The sequence below is a fragment of the Rana temporaria genome, chromosome 1 (assembly GCF_905171775.1).
Source record: "Rana temporaria chromosome 1, aRanTem1.1, whole genome shotgun sequence".
Lineage (NCBI taxonomy): Eukaryota > Metazoa > Chordata > Amphibia > Anura > Ranidae > Rana > Rana temporaria.
In genome coordinates this window covers 619907936-619923550 of record NC_053489.1, presented here as the reverse complement: position 1 = coordinate 619923550, position 15615 = coordinate 619907936, and the positions used below count along the sequence as shown (strand labels likewise).

Below are 15615 nucleotides of genomic sequence, written 5' to 3'. Positions count from 1 at the left end.
TGATAAAAATTACGTTTGGGTACAGTGTAGCATCACCGCGCAATTGTCATTCAAAGTGCAACAGCACTGAAAGCTAAAAATTGGTCTGGGCAGGAAGGTGTATAAGTGCCCTGTATGGAAGTGGTTAAAAATACATAAAAGAAAAAAAAATTGTCCTTTTTTATTATATGCCTGATAAATTTTACATATAATATTTCATTTTTATATACAGCATTATATTGGTATACTTATCAAAAACTCATCTAGTGGTTATATATAATGAGGGGTAATATTATTTAACATAAAAAAAAAAAATCATCCAATACATTTTAAGCATTAATATTAAATGAGAGGGTAGTCATATAAATGGTATACCCACCAGTCATCCTGAGGAGTGGTATGTCAGGAGGTTAAAAGTTGATCATGAATGCAGCCGAGTTTATTGAGAAGTCCCTGTCTATCTACCTTTGTTCCGGTGACTACCGATAAGTAACGGCATCGCCACTTTCGGTTTCCGGAGTATAGATGCGTAACTTCACTTCCGGTTAGGAAGAGGGCAGAAGTACTGCAAGGAAGATTGGCAGGAAGAGATGTCGACGGATTTTAAGGGGAATCCCCCACGCCGAAAAAACGCAGTAAGGGTCTGAATCCCCCACGCCGAAAAAACGCAGTAAGGGTCTCCACCCCCCAAATCCATACCAGACCCTCATCCAAGCACACAGCCTGGCAGGTCAGGAAAGGGGGTGGGAACTCGTGAGTGCCCCCCCCAAAGCACCTTGTCCCCATGTTGGAAGACAAGGGCCTTTTCCCAACAACCCTGGCAGTTGGTTGTCAGGGTCTGCGGGAGGGGGGGGCGCTTATCGGAAAATGAAAGCCCCCTTTAACAAGGTAGATCCCAGCCTGCCACCCTATGTGAATGAGTGAGTATGTGGTACATCTTAGCGCTACCTATTCACCTGGAAGAAAAAAAATAAAAAAGTGTAAAAAATAAAAAAGTGTAAAAAATAAAAACACAGCACACAGGGTGTTAAAGTAATTTATTAAGGCCACTCCGGGGGCCTCTGCAGGCTTCTTTTGCCCCACGTTGGCTCTTCTACTGATGTCTTCTAGCCCTCTCCACCATCTTCTTTCTCTTTTTCTAGGTCTTCTCCCTCTGTAGTTCTTCCGATGTTGACTCAACGCTCTTTCCCACTCTTATGCTGGGTGCACAGTGTGCCACTATTTATAGGGTGACATTATCCAGAATCCCCCACCCCTTATCACGTCACCTCTGGGGAATGATGGGCAGTGACGTCATAAGGGGCGGGCCTCCAGTGATCACTCCCCCATGCCAATATAAGTAGTAGCACACCACACACCCAGCATAAGAGTGGGAGAGAGCGTTGAATCAACATCGGAAGAAAAACGGAGGGAGAAGACCCAGCAAAAGAGCGAGGAGATAGTGGAGAAGACCCAGCAGAGGGAGAAGAACCAGAGGGCGCTAGAAGACATCAGCGGATAGGACCCGGAGAGGGTAGAAGTCAGAAGAGACCCCTGTAGCTGCTTTAATTACTTTAACCACTTCCCGACCGCCGCATGTATATGTACGTCCACAGAATGGCACGTACAGGCAAATGGGCTTGCCTTTCCGCGGGTCGTGGGTCCGATCGGGACGAAAGCTCTATTTGTGGGGAAAAAAGGACGTCAATTTTGTTTGGGAGCCATGTCGCACGACCGCGCAATTGTCTGTTAAAGCGACGCAGTGCCGAATTGTAAAAACGCCTTTGGGCATTTAGCAGCATATTGGTCCGTGGCTTAAGTGGTTAAACACCCTGAGTGCTGTGTTTTTTTTTTTTTTACACTTTTTTTTTCTTCAGGTGAATATAGGGTCGGGAGCTGGGGGCCCCCCCCTTGTTAAAGGAGGCTTCCAGATTCTGATAAGCCCCCACCTCCAACAGACCCCGACAACCAACGGCCAGGGTTGTCGGGGAGAGACCCTTGTCCTTAACAACATGCCCCAAAGCACCCCATGTTGAGGGCATGCAGCCTGGTATGGTTTGGGGGGCACTCACCTGTCCCCTACCCTTTCCTGACCTGCAGGGCTGCACGTTCAGATAAGGGTTCAATACAGATTTTGGGGGTACCCCCCCCACATCGTTTTTTCTTCGGGAAAGGGGGTTCCCCTTAAAATCCATATGTGGAGTTCCCCTTCAAGATCCTCAGAGCACAAGTCGCATGCCAAAGTCAGATCAGTCAAGACAGGTATCTGACTTTAGTGATATTCAATGGGCTGAAGTAGGATCAAAGCCGGACAAAAGTAGCGCATGGACCGGTTTCAAAGTCAGACCAGTTATGACGGCTCCCATAGGGAAACACTGGATTTTCACACGTAGTGTTTGTCGTACCCAGGCCTTAAGCCCTATTGAAAATCTTAAGAATGACTTGGAAGACTGCAGTCCACAAATGGTCCTCATAAAATGTACCTGCACTTGAGCCGTTCTGCAAAGAAGAGTGAACAAATATTGCAAAGTGTAAATGTGCAACGTTAGTAGAGACATATCCCAACAGACTAAAGGCTGCATTTAAAGCAAAAGGTGGTCCAACAAAATACTAACACAGGGGGGATTCCCTTTTCCAACTCAGTGATTGAGTTAGATTGTTTTTCTGACATGTTGGTGTTACATCTTTCACATGGATGTTTTAAGTTTCACTGCGTAAATACAGCTGGATAAAACAAAAACTGTGCCCGTCTGTAATTTTTTTTTTAAAGGGGAGGGGTTATTCTTTTCTATACCCACTGTAAATGTGAAATGTATGTTCCTTGCCAAAGAAATTGTTATGGGTAAAGTTCTGCTATAACACATACACTTCTATAGTGCAAAAAAAAACCATGTATGTGAATGCCAAATCTGTGTGACGCACACAAAAGCCTGTTGACAAAAGGTTCTTTATTGTTAGGTCACAGATTTAACTATTTATCAGTAGTCAGTTTACATGCAAAGTAAGTGTAGAAATTAAGTCACAGTTCCAAGTCCTTACATTTAGGAGGGTCCACTGCTGCGGAAGAGGCAAGAATTGTTTTTTTATTAGCCACTGAATGTAAGTTTTATGCAGATTTATAAAAAAATATATATCAAGACACAGACACACTAATATGCGTATGTACGATATAAATACACCATAACCATGTTGATTTAATAAAGTGAGGCATGTGTAAAAGAATAATTCATGTGAAAGATTTGAACATATAAGACAAATACATTTAAATTAATTAAAAGGTTTCTGCATTCATCCGAGTCTTAAAATTCCAGTGAAACTGTCCTTAAAACTGATGGTAGTCCTCCCTTGTATGCAAATCTGCATAGCACAGCAGAAGCTTTTTCTTATTTACCAGTCACAGAGCAGTAAGTAAGGACACAGATGTCAGGTCACCACTGAAAGGGTGGTCAGTAAAGAGGAGCTTAGACATCCTCTGAACTCATCTCTAACCTGAACTCCAGAATCACAATTGTTTTTTTGTACGCCCAGTGAACTGTGGGCCGGATCATTCCCAGCCCCGCAGTGTCATGTGAGTTCAGGTTGGAAATGTATTTGGAGGATGCAAGCCCATGTCTGGTTGTCAATTCATACCATGCACCCTGTTCCATTAACACTTTAGCATAAGGTTTTTTTTTTTTTTTTTTTAAATAACACCACAAACAAACCACACACACAGCTAGTGTGAACCTCAGCGCCAAAAACCTAATAGTTGTAAAAGTAGTGAAAAAACACTCATGAGTCTGGCGATATAAAAGCAACATCAAAAGAATAAATGATGTAAATAAAAGTCATCAATGAAAGAAAGCAAGTCTTGAAGGAATGTTCTGGCGGGGGGGGGGGGGGGGGGGGGGGGGGGGGGCAAGCGTGTGGTTGTAAAAACATGTGTTAAAACCAATGAGGGAGATTTACTAAAATTGGTGCACACAGAATCTGGTGCAGCTGTGCATAGTAACCAAATCAGCTTCTAACTTCAACTTGTTCAATTAGGCTATAACAATAAAACCCAGAAGCTGATTGGTTACCATGCACAGCTGCACCAGTTTCTGTGTGCACCCGATTTAGTAAATCTCCCCCTATTGTGTTCTAGTTTGAGGCTGGGTTCACACTACTACACTACTACTTTGCTCTGTGTTCAATGTTTCCCTATGAGAGCGTCTTGTAGTGTCCTACACAAGTCGGTCCGACTTTGAAAATGCTCCCTGTACTACTTTTGGTCCTACATTGATCCTACTTCAGGCCCATTGAATATCATTGAAGTCGGACCAAAGTAGTATCCTGTTCATGAAAGTAGGATGGATGTAGGATCAATGTAGGACCAATGTAGCAGAGCAAAGTAGGATGAAAGTAGTGTAGTAGTGTGAACCCAGCCTAAAAATAAAAAAACAGTGTTACATACAGTCTGTATGGCAAGCACGGTACAAGATTGTATCCAAGAGATAACATCAAGAGGCATGAACCTCTGTCTGGGACTCCAAGCTCTTCACCAGAGTCTTTAAAAGCTCCTCATTCTGGAAGAAGTATATGTAAATTTGTTTCTCCAGCTTATCAAACTTGCTAGACTCCAAAATCTTCCTCTTTACTTTGAGATCCTCCAGAAACTCCAGTAAAATCTGGTTGAGTTTGTCCAGATTGCCATGTAAATGCTGAAAATTAGTAGACACTTCCTAAAATGAGATCAGGGAAAAATCAAAATCAATTCTATAGCCCATTATCTTCCAAAATGTAGACATCCCTGTGAGAAGGGAAATTTACTAAGGCCTCCTTCTGAAAATGCCAACTGCCTGGATGACATCTTTATCTAAGGTCTCCAATTTATTTGGAGTCATGGACCTAAAACAAGTATACAGATCTGAGGCAATCTGCTGCTTCCTTGTACTAGCTCTGGGGCTCAGAAGTGAAAATAGAGGATCGGCATCACTACCAGGCATCTAGCTTTTTCAAAAGGAGGTCAATAATGTCAGTTACCAGATTTCTACAAGCAAAGGTTTTCTTGATTAGAAATGCTATATTCAGTAATATATGTACAATACACTGGCTAGATAAAAGGTTTGCAAGAGAAAGAAGAGGGCGAACCAGCCTAGTGCAATATCCCATGGATACTTTACTTTATTATGAATGAATATGAAAATATACTCACAAACTTTGCAAGCAAACAGCACCTCAAGCCACCAACTCATGGCACAGTGGTAGGATTAACCCACAGTGTTCCAACGCCAAAGGGACGCTTGTGCAGGATCCAAAATTGCCCAACACATTTACAGGGTGAACCCTCTTCTTCAGATTCCCACTCGAAACAATTTAGAAATTTGTGGAACCTGGACAAGCATCCCTTTGGCATTGGAATACTATGGGTTAATCCTAACACTGTATCATGAGTTAGTGGCTTAATGTGCCGTTTGTGAGTATATTATAACCACCGGAAGATTATATTATATTATAACCCCCCTTCATGACCAAGCAATGCTGTAAACAAATGAAATTTATATAATTTTTTTTCTCAAAGCTTTCTTTTGGTGGTATTTGATCACCACTGGGTTATTTTTTACTTTCTGCTACAAAAACACATCCAGTAAGAAAAACGAAATTCCTGCATCGTTTACATTGATAGAGCTCAGTCCTTTCTTCCTCCTTGCCGATCAGTGGGTGCCAGTGGTCATCCATTCGCCAGCACCCGCTGATCAGCTTGTGCTGCGACTAGTCAGAGCCTGCAATGCATTCCCACCTGGGAGGAGCAGAATCACTAAATATATATATATATATATATATATATATATATATATATATATATATATATATATATATATATATATATATATATATATACACACACACACACACACACACACACACGGATTCTGCGCAGCCAACCTGCACTGTAGCAGTAAACTTACAGTGCTCGGTCAGCAAGTGGTTATTTCATAATAAAGTATCTGTGAGAAATGCACCACTAGACTCATGTGCCCTCTGGGGTTGATTTACTAAAGGCAAATCCACTTTGCACTTCTGCACTGCAAGTGTACTTGGAAGTACAATTGCTGTAGATCTGAGGGGGGACATGCAAGGAAAAAACAAACAAAAAAAAAAACAGCATTTTTGCTTGTACATGATTGGATGATAAAATCAGCAGCTTTCCCTGATTTTGGATCTTGCCCTCAGATTTACAGTGACTGCACTTCCAAGTGCAATTGTAGTGCAAAGTGGATTTGCCTTTAGTAAAATCATCCCATCTGTTCTTATTTGCAGTTGTTTTTCAAACTACCCCAGTCATTAAAAAGGGCAGCAATGCCTACCTTTACCCCCTGGTTTTACCGCTGAAGGAGCATATCTGTCAAGTTGTGCCTTAGTTCACCACACTCATGCGCAGGAGGTGTTAAAACATTTGATTTTGTTAGATAAAAGGTTTACCGGCATTTCCTATGGCTGGATAAAAACATTTTTCAGCCAACAAGGCAGCATTGTCACATTGCCCAAAATGGATGCAGCCGACAATGGTGTATGAATCACAAAACTGGCAGAGCAGAATTACAAATCCCTTAGAATACTAGTCCACATACGTTTATAAAGCTGACATTTTTATATAATTTTCATTTGGGATACAGCATCATCCAGCTGTAATAAAACTGACCCAAAATAGAAATGGTTTCCGATTGTGGGTCTCCAATGGCCTATATAGGAGGGGGAATTTATCAAAGTTGGAGTAGCCAAAATCTGAATAGCCGTGCCTTGCAACCAATCAGCTTCTATCTTCAGCTTGTTTAGTTAAGACTTGAAAAAGAAAGAGAAAAAGCTGAAGTTCCAGCTGCTCCAGTTTTGATAAATCCCCCTCCAAGTGTTTAATTGATGTTGCTGGAAGGGGCCTTAGATTCACGCCTCTTTATGTAGCTCCCCAAGAAGCCTCAGTCTTTGAGATCTTTTGGTACTTGCCAATTAAGAACTTGGTTACATCTACCATTAAAAGCTCGCCCTCCTCTCTACAAACCTTAAAACCATGTGAACGCATAAGAGAGTATCAGGGTTGTGTTTTTTAGGGGGTGGCAAAATCTGGGTACCTTTTTTCATGTATTAGGTTTTGAAACTGGATATACCAGATGTTTTTCACACTTGTGGGCAGGGATACCTGGAAAAAAAACCCCCAGCTGCGCTATTAAAATATGAAATCCAGCATTGTATAAATGCCCAGCTCCACTTCCTTAGATTCTTTTCATGGAAGCCAAACAAGTCTCAGTTAAAGCTTGGTGGTCCATGTTTTGGGTGCCCTTCAGAGGCTTTGTCCTTTATATATTGATCAGGTTGTATTTGTGTTGCCTTTATAATAAAACAAAACATTACTTATCTAATCATTTTGACCACTTGCCCCTTGGCTTGGTTATTCAGATCAGTCATTGGGTTGTTTACATCGACCCCTGGCAGACCTTTTCCTTTCACTCCCTCTTAACCCTGGTCCTTTTTTTGGCCCTTGCCCTTTTTTTTAATCCTCTATTTTGCTCATTACAGCTACAGCATCTCACTTTAAATTGTCAGATTGCCGGTATCTTGTGGACTACAGGAGTTTTTCTGTCCCCTAAATTAGCATGGTTTTATGCTGTGGTTTTCTGTCAATGTATAATATACATTTTTCTACAGAATTGTGCTTCTTGTTCTGTGCGTTTAAAAATGCTTTGATAAAAATATATTGTTTAAAAACAGAAAATGGATCTAAAAATCATTCATATACCGTATTTATCGGGGTATTGCGCACTCCGGCGTATAGCGCGCATCCCTAATTTTGACCCTAAAATCCTGTAAAAAAATATTTTATTACATTTTACTACTTACAGTTTTGGTGTCTTGCCCGGCGTCCATCGGCGGCCTCGTCCGGTCCGGCGTCCGTCTGCGGCCTCGGTGGTGTCCTCCCGGCTTCTCCCGCGCGGTCTTCATGTCGAATCTCCGCTTCCCGCGCTCAGTTTGAAGCCTCCGCATACCGGGTGGAGTACACTCGGGTATATTCGGCCAGGCTCGGTTTCTCACGCATAAACATCACAGAGCGTGACTACGAGCGAAGCCGAGCCTGGCCGAATGTACCGAGTGTACTGCGCTCGGTATATGTCGGCGCAGGCATTCAAACACGGTGCGGGAAGCGGGTATCGGCGTATATCGCGCACCCACGATTTTGCCCTGATTTTCAGGGCAAAAAAGTGCGCGGTATACGCCGATAAATACGGTACATTATACAGGGTAGGTGTACAATAACCATTTATTAAAATCTTTCCTGTTTTTGTAACTTACTGGTGTTTGCAGAATTAATTCGCTCCCATCAGGATACATAAAATCTTGCAGGGATTTCATATCCGCCTCCAGCTTTGAAAGGAGATGGGACTGTTCCTGCTCACAAACAGCCAGCTGATTTTTTACAGTGTAGATTTCCTGGGCCAATTTTGCAGCGACAGATTCCAAGCCGCTGTACGTTCTGAACAGTTTCTGTGTGTTATCTCCATCCAGAAGTTGGAATAACCTGCAATACAGAAGGTCTACAATAGAGTGCCAGTAATGCAATAACTAGGCAGATGTTAGTCACATTCCTCAAGTGTCTCCTTTTCAAACCAAATGTCACACGGTTAGCCATATTGACATAGTGATAAGTAAATAAAAAATGTTTCTCTTTTTTTTAGGATGATAATTTTATTTTTTATCCTGAGACTTGGTCATTTATTTCTACTTCCGTTATTGCTATGATTTCTAGTTTACTTAGTATTTGTACTATTTCAAATTTAAGACCTTTAAGCATCTAATTGTATTTACTCTATGTTTGGCACCCTGCTAAGCACTAGGACCTGGTGCTGGTCTGCCAGTATATAGAACGGCTCATCCTCCCCAACAGTAGCCTGATGAAAGAGTGTGCATGCCCAGAAACACATCACTTATTGGTATCCCGGTGAGGTCATCACACATGCGCTTTTCTCCAGGTTTCACCATCACCACAGTAGCAGGCCCTAGCGGCCCCTCGGCCTTTCATCTGTGGCACATCCCAGACTTGACACTTCCGGACACTGAGGTGCTTTTCGTCCTTTTATAAAAAAAATGTAGGCAATGCCTTTCGATTGGCTACACCTAGCTTTCTTCTCCAGGTGAGATTTCATCCAATAAAATGAAAAAAAATATTGTATATTACTACACTGCAGGGTTTGACAAATTTGCTTGGAATCTAGGAGCCAGCTAAAAAAGTTGGGAGCCAAAAAACGCACCCCGCCAAGCTCGCGCGCAGAAGCTAACGCATATGTAAACGGTATTCAAACAACACATGTGAGGTATCGCCGCGATTGGTAGAGCGAGAGCAATAATTCTAGACCTCCTAACTCAAAACATGCAACCTGTAGAATTTTTTTTAAACGTCGTCACATGTGTGGTTTGAATACCATTTACATATGCGGGCGCAACTCACGTATGCGTTCGCTTGGCGGGACGGGGTGCGTTTTCTGGCTCCTAACTTTTTTAGCTGGCTCCTAAATTCCAAGCAAATTGAGTTAGTTCATTGATGCGGTCATTCAATAACTGCCCGTTTGTACAAGGTATATTAAGTATTTACATTTAATGAAAGATTCAGCTGGACTTTAAAGTGACTGTCAGGAAAAAAAACAAAAAAACAAACAAACACACTGAAGCAGTCTCCAAAAGCCTGCGGTTACAGCCAAATACCTACTACCTCGTGCACTAGGGGTGCAACGGATCAAAAAAACTCACGGTTCGGATCGTTCCTCGGATCAGGAGTCACGGATCGGATCATTTTTCGGATCAGCAAAAAAAAAAATTTGCAGCCTCCCTGTGCCCCAAATTGCCGCCTCCCTGTGCCCCAAATTGCCGCCTCCCTGTGCCCCAAATTGCCGCCTCGCCAGGGTGGAAGAAGTGAGAGGGCAGCCAGCAGGGCTGGATTTCCTTTCCCTGCCACCCCAAGGCCAGGTTTTGCAATGCACCCCCTCCCCACCAACCGAACCACCCCCCGGAGAATAGCAGTTGGATGGCAGGGGCGGCACGGTTAGTTCAAATTTTTTGTTTCTTCTTTTTTTTTTTTACATTATCACTTTTTTTTTTTTTTTGTAGCTTCTCGTTTTTACTTTAATTGTATAATTTTCTTATTTTTAATATTTTTCTTCTTCTTTACTTTTTAATTACTTATTTTTTTATTAATTGAATTATTATTTCTTATTTTTTTTTTACATTTAACTTTATTGCTATTACACAAGAGAAAACAATTCCCTGTGTCATAGCAATTGAAGGTGACAGGTTCTCTTTGTTAACCCTGTCAGCTCCAAAAACAGTCCTCACAGTTGAGATGGGAAGAGCATAGCTCACCCATCTCACTGTGTGCTATTTGCAGCAGGGACAGGATACTCAGCATCTGGAGGGGGGGGGGGGGGGCGGACGGACGGACGCAGCTGGGGGGAGGGAGGGGGGGGGGAACGGACGGCAGCTGGGGGGAGGGAGGGGGGGAACGGACTGCAGCTGGAGGGGGGGGGGGGAACGGACGGACGGCAGCTGGGGGGAACGGACGGACGGGAGTTATCAGAGCCAGCAGGGAGAAGTGTGGGGGGAACGGATGGACGGCAGCAGCACATTCTCTGCTAGAAACCAACTGAACTCACCGCCCGTATGTTTAAACGTCTCCACTCCTGCTCGTACACAGCCCCACCTCCTCCTAAGCCCACGCTGTAATAGACAAAACACATCAGCGCATTGGACACGCATTCTGTCTATCACAGCGTGGTTAGGAGCAGGCAGGGCTGTGTGCAAACAGCGGAGACAATTTCAATGTATTTTTTTACCGCTTTGCTCTGCAGTCCCGCGGCACACCACGGATCACGTGTGTGCCGATCCGAAGTCATTGATCCGTGCGGATCACGGATCAATGACGATCCGTTGCACCCCTATCGTGCACCCATGATTCTAATGGCCTATCACTACGATGGACAACCTCACTAGCCGAGGCAGAAAGGGGTGAGAGCGCCAAAGTCAATGCCTGTCAAAAGAGCCTGCACCTTTGCTTTATACCGGTCATAGTTTATTCCCTCACAGGTGTTATTTTTTTTTAAAGAAGACATTTTTATACTCCTATTCCACCGGGAGAAGTAAAAAAAAAAAAAAAAAAAAAAAAAGGGCTCAATAGTACTTAATCCACTCTCGGTCTCCGCTCCAAAGCTGTCGGTATCCTAAGATGGGTGATCTCCTCTCCGGGGTCCAGCGATCAGAAGATCTCCTCTTCATCCAGGTCAAGGATCCAGCGATAAGATGTCCATCCAGCTCAGCGCATTACCTGTCTCCACCGGAGACACCCCGGGAATGACGCGGCTTCAGCCAGTAAGAGCTCTTATGTAGGTGAGGGCGGGGCCACCCGTCACGTGACCCCCGCCCCCCTCTGTCGCAAGGAAAAACACAAGCTTTCCCAGTGACGTGGCCTGGTAATTGAATTTGGGGGGACCCCACGTAATTTTTTTTTTAAATGTTATGAATGACTTTTCTCTGTATTGCCCGTAGCCGACAATTCATTATAGCTGCGGTTTTAACTATAACCCCCCCCCCCCCCCCCCCCCCCCCCCAGTACAAAATTTAAAGGAATATTTCACTTTTATTGTTTCACTTTAAGCATTATTAACTGCTCCCGAAAAAATACGTTTTTAAAACTTTTTTTTTTGCATTGATACATGTCCCCTTTTTATGGCAATAACTTGCATAAAAGCCTTTAAAATTAGCTTTCTCACAGACTTTTACAGGGTGTTGCGCAGCTTTTTGAATTTGCCGTGAACACCCCAAATTGTTGCTTATCCCTATCCAGGAGTCTTCAGGAGGGAAAGAGGGGTTTTCTCAGCCAAGCACATGCATGCATTTGTGTTAAGGGAAGCCTGATTCCAGGAAGTAAATCCTACACAAATCTGCCCTAATTAAATTGCCACTGCCAGAAATGTTAGGGGGGTTGTTTTTTAAAGTAACCTCTCAACAAAATAAAGCATAGAGACATTGAGGGGGATGACATACAAGGAGCAAATACCGTATTTATCGGCGTATAACACGCACCCTAACTTTAAGAGAAAAAAAAAAAAAAAAAAAAAAAAAAGATTTCCACAGCCCCCTGCGTATAACACGCAGGCACAGTTTACCCTTTATTTTTAGGGTTAAAAAAGTAAGTGTTATACGCCAATAAATACAGTAAGTAAATGTAAGTAATTTTGGGGGTTTAGATAAACCAAGGAATTGCAGTTAGGTGTATCTACTTTACTTTTTTGCCTTGGTTACTTGCTCCACTTTTTTTTGTATTTCTCCTTTATGGGCTACCTTTGGAAGTCACCTTTTGATTTTTTTAATTTACCTTTGTTTTATCATGTTAATGAGCGCCACGTTTCTTTCCCATGTTATAGAATAATCCCAAAATACAATAGCAAATACTTAAAAGATAGGAAGTCATATGCATACCCATGACCAGATGTGTCTTTAGAGTCAACGTTAGTCCTGGGTTTGTCTGCGGATAACAAAGTGTCATCAGACATCATCCGAAGCCTCGCCTCCAGTTTCTCTGCATTTTGTCTCAGGTCTTGGATTATCATCTTCAATTGCTGGTCAACATTTCTTTGTTTCCTCAGTTCTAGTTCATATCCAAGCTGAAGGAGCTCAAAGGAGGCCTTCTGCTTCATCAGATGGTCACACACCAAGTCCTGCCTTGATAGGTATAGATTGCGATGGGCAATCTGCTCATCGTAGTCACCTTTCACAACGGGCATATTCAACAACTGGGCGCTCTCCCGAACCAGCGCTGGAAGGGAGTCTCTGTTAATGGCAGCAATATGGCTCTCAATCTGGGACGACTCTTCCTTTAGACTTGCAATGCGGACCTTTAGTTTGTCTTTGTTGACATCCTTCATACACAAAAAGAAAGTGATCAGCATCGGCACTTACAAAAAAGTAGGATATTTAAAGTAGCATTCAACAAAGTCTAGTTCTCCACTGCAACTATGAACTATTACAAACAATGGATTGGAGGAAGCCCTCATCCACAATCAACATGGGCACCGCTGCTGTCCATCATATGAAGAATCGGACTTCACTATGGTCCCTACTGCACACTGCCATCTTTATGTTGAACTGGGCAGTGCATGTTCAAAGGCATCTATTCTGTGCCCAGGATAAGGAAGGTCCCAGACACACAAAAAAGTAATTGCTCACAAAAAGCATGCTGAAGTGTTTTCTGCCTTTAAAGGGGTTGTAAAGGTTCATTTTTTATTTTCTAAATGGGTTCCTTTAAGCTAGTGCATTGTTGGTTCACTTACCTTTTCCTTAGATTTCCCTTCTAAATGTTTTTTTTCTTTGGTTTCTTTGTCTGAATTTCTCACTTCCTGTTCCTCCTCGGTAAGCTGTTCAGTAAGCTGCTGTGACTGACTTTCCACCGCTCGGATGATGGTGGAAAGCTTACTGAGGAGAAACAGGAAGTGAGAAATTCACACAAAGAAAAAAAAAAAATTTAGAAGGGAAATCGAAGTAAAGGGTAAGTGAACCAACAATGCACAAGCTTAAAGGAACCTATTTAGAAAAAAAAAAACCTTCACAACCCCTTTGAGCCTTCCACTAGAATACAGTGTCTAAACTGCCAATATTAAATAATAGCAGGCAACACAGTGGCCAAGTGGTTAGCAGTTCCGCCTGGCAGGTGGTTCAAATCCCAACCACTACACAACCTACCTGGAGTTTGCATGTTCTCCCTGTGCCTGTTTGTGTGGAGGGCATTTGAGGTGAATGGTGGTCAAGTTTATTCAGCTCTTCCTCTGAATAACATACAGCTGTGCCAAAACGTCATTTCCCACCAGCTGCATGGAATGGGTTATATAGCAGTAGTCAGTCGGTCACATTCAACTGTATAACGTTACAGAACAAGTCCAGTTGAAAGCGACGATCTACTAAAGTTGTGGCGTGGTATAATGTTGAGTGGTAAGATTGTGGCCAAGCTTTGCTGAAAGCTCATGTCCAGGGTTTGACAAATTTGCTTGGAATCTAGGAGCCAGCTAAAAAAGTTAGGAGCCAGAAAACGCGTCCCGTCCCGACGAGCTTGCGTGCAGAAGCGAACACATACGTGAGTAGCACCCGCATATGTAAACGGTATTCAAATCACACATGTGATCGTTGGAGCGAGAGCAATAATTCTAGCCCTACTCTAACTCAAAACATGCAACCTGTAGATTTTTTTAAACGTCGCCTATGAAGAATTTAAAGGGTAAAAGTTTGTCGGCATTCCACGAGCGGATGCAATTTTGAAGCGTGACACGTTGGGAAGCGTTTGTAAGACCGGTGCGCAAATACGGCGTGACAAAGTATTGCAACGATTGCCATTTTATTCTCTAGGGTGTTAGAATAAAAAATATATATAATGTTTGGGGGTTCTAATTAGAGGGAAGGAGATGGCAGTGAAAATAGTGAAAAATTACATATTAGAATTGCTGTTTAACTTGTAATGCCAACGGCCACCACCAGATGGCGCTAGCTCACAGAAGGAAGCGCTTGGGACTTCACAAGGTCGCAAAGCCACGGGCTCAATTACCGGCCGTCACGGGCATCGCGCAGCGGGGGAGGCACACGGGGGAGGCACACGGAGACACAGGATCCTGTGCCTCCGTGCGCCCCCACCGCGCGATCGTGCCGGGCCCGCGGCAACTGGTAGTTTAGGCCGCGGCCTCAATTACCGGTGGGTGCCAGGTCACAATTTCTTGTTGCAATTGCAACCTGGCGCCTGGATAGTGTCGATCCCTGCTCATGCCTGTTTAATGCTACTGCGCCAGGCTGTTCCAGCTAGGCAGACGAAAATGGTGACAACACGGGAAAAGGGAGAAGAGGTTTTACGGTGCAAAATTAATCAATGTTGAAAACAAATTAAAAAATGTATACATTTTATTTAATAAACATTTAAAATACCATATTAAAACCAACATGACTAAATTCATACGGTCATTGTACAAAAGTTTGTCGACTCTACATGTTTGGCCATAATCATGGCTTCATCAGGAGCTTTAGCACGTAAAATCCTTTTCTCTGAAGTTCATTGACGAACACAGCACTTTAATCTTGACCTTAGGGTTATATTGCCACCTTCAGGAGAGGACTAGGCAGAACAGCAAAACTGCACAGTACCGCCCAGGGGGTGGTCCCACTGGCTATAACCCCTTACACTGCATCCAGAAGCTCAGTTCGTCAAAAAGCAGTACAAACAAAAAAGGAGGGGTGGGTGCTGTGTCCGTCAATGAACTTCAGAGAAAAAGGATTTTACGGTGAGTACAAAAAAAAAAAAAACTATTTTCTCTTTTTTTCTGACGACACAGCACTTTAATCTTGACCTTAGGGACGTCACCAAGCAGTGTCAAAAAAACGAGGGGTGGGAACAGCAACAAAAAAACCACCCATAACAACCAGAGCTCAATGGAGGAGTTACAACCTTAAATAACCGCCTACAAAACCTTGCGGCCGAAGGAAGCATGCGCAGAAGCGCTTACATCAACCTTGTAAAACTGACGCTTGATGTTGGAAAGCCCAGGAGGCACCATTCGTATTCAAACCACACATGTGAGGTATCGCCGCGATTGGTAGAGCGAGAGCAATAATTTGAGCCCTAGA

The 15615-nt window shown here is 43.2% G+C and overlaps 1 protein-coding gene across 2 annotated transcripts in view; it reads right to left on the bottom strand.

The window, feature by feature from the left end:
* Positions 1–4366: 4366 nt before the first annotated feature.
* HAUS3 (HAUS augmin like complex subunit 3) overlaps positions 4367–15615 on the bottom strand; it is a 35430-nt gene continuing 24181 nt past the window's right edge. For both annotated transcript variants that reach the window (XM_040335298.1, XM_040335299.1), the window contains exons 3-5: positions 12436–12875; positions 8263–8488; positions 4367–4661 (exon numbers count right to left, since the gene is read on the bottom strand). In XM_040335298.1, coding sequence (XP_040191232.1) covers positions 4440–4661; positions 8263–8488; positions 12436–12875 — 888 coding nt within the window. In that variant the 3' untranslated portion in view covers positions 4367–4439. The remainder of the gene's footprint in view (positions 4662–8262; positions 8489–12435; positions 12876–15615) is intronic.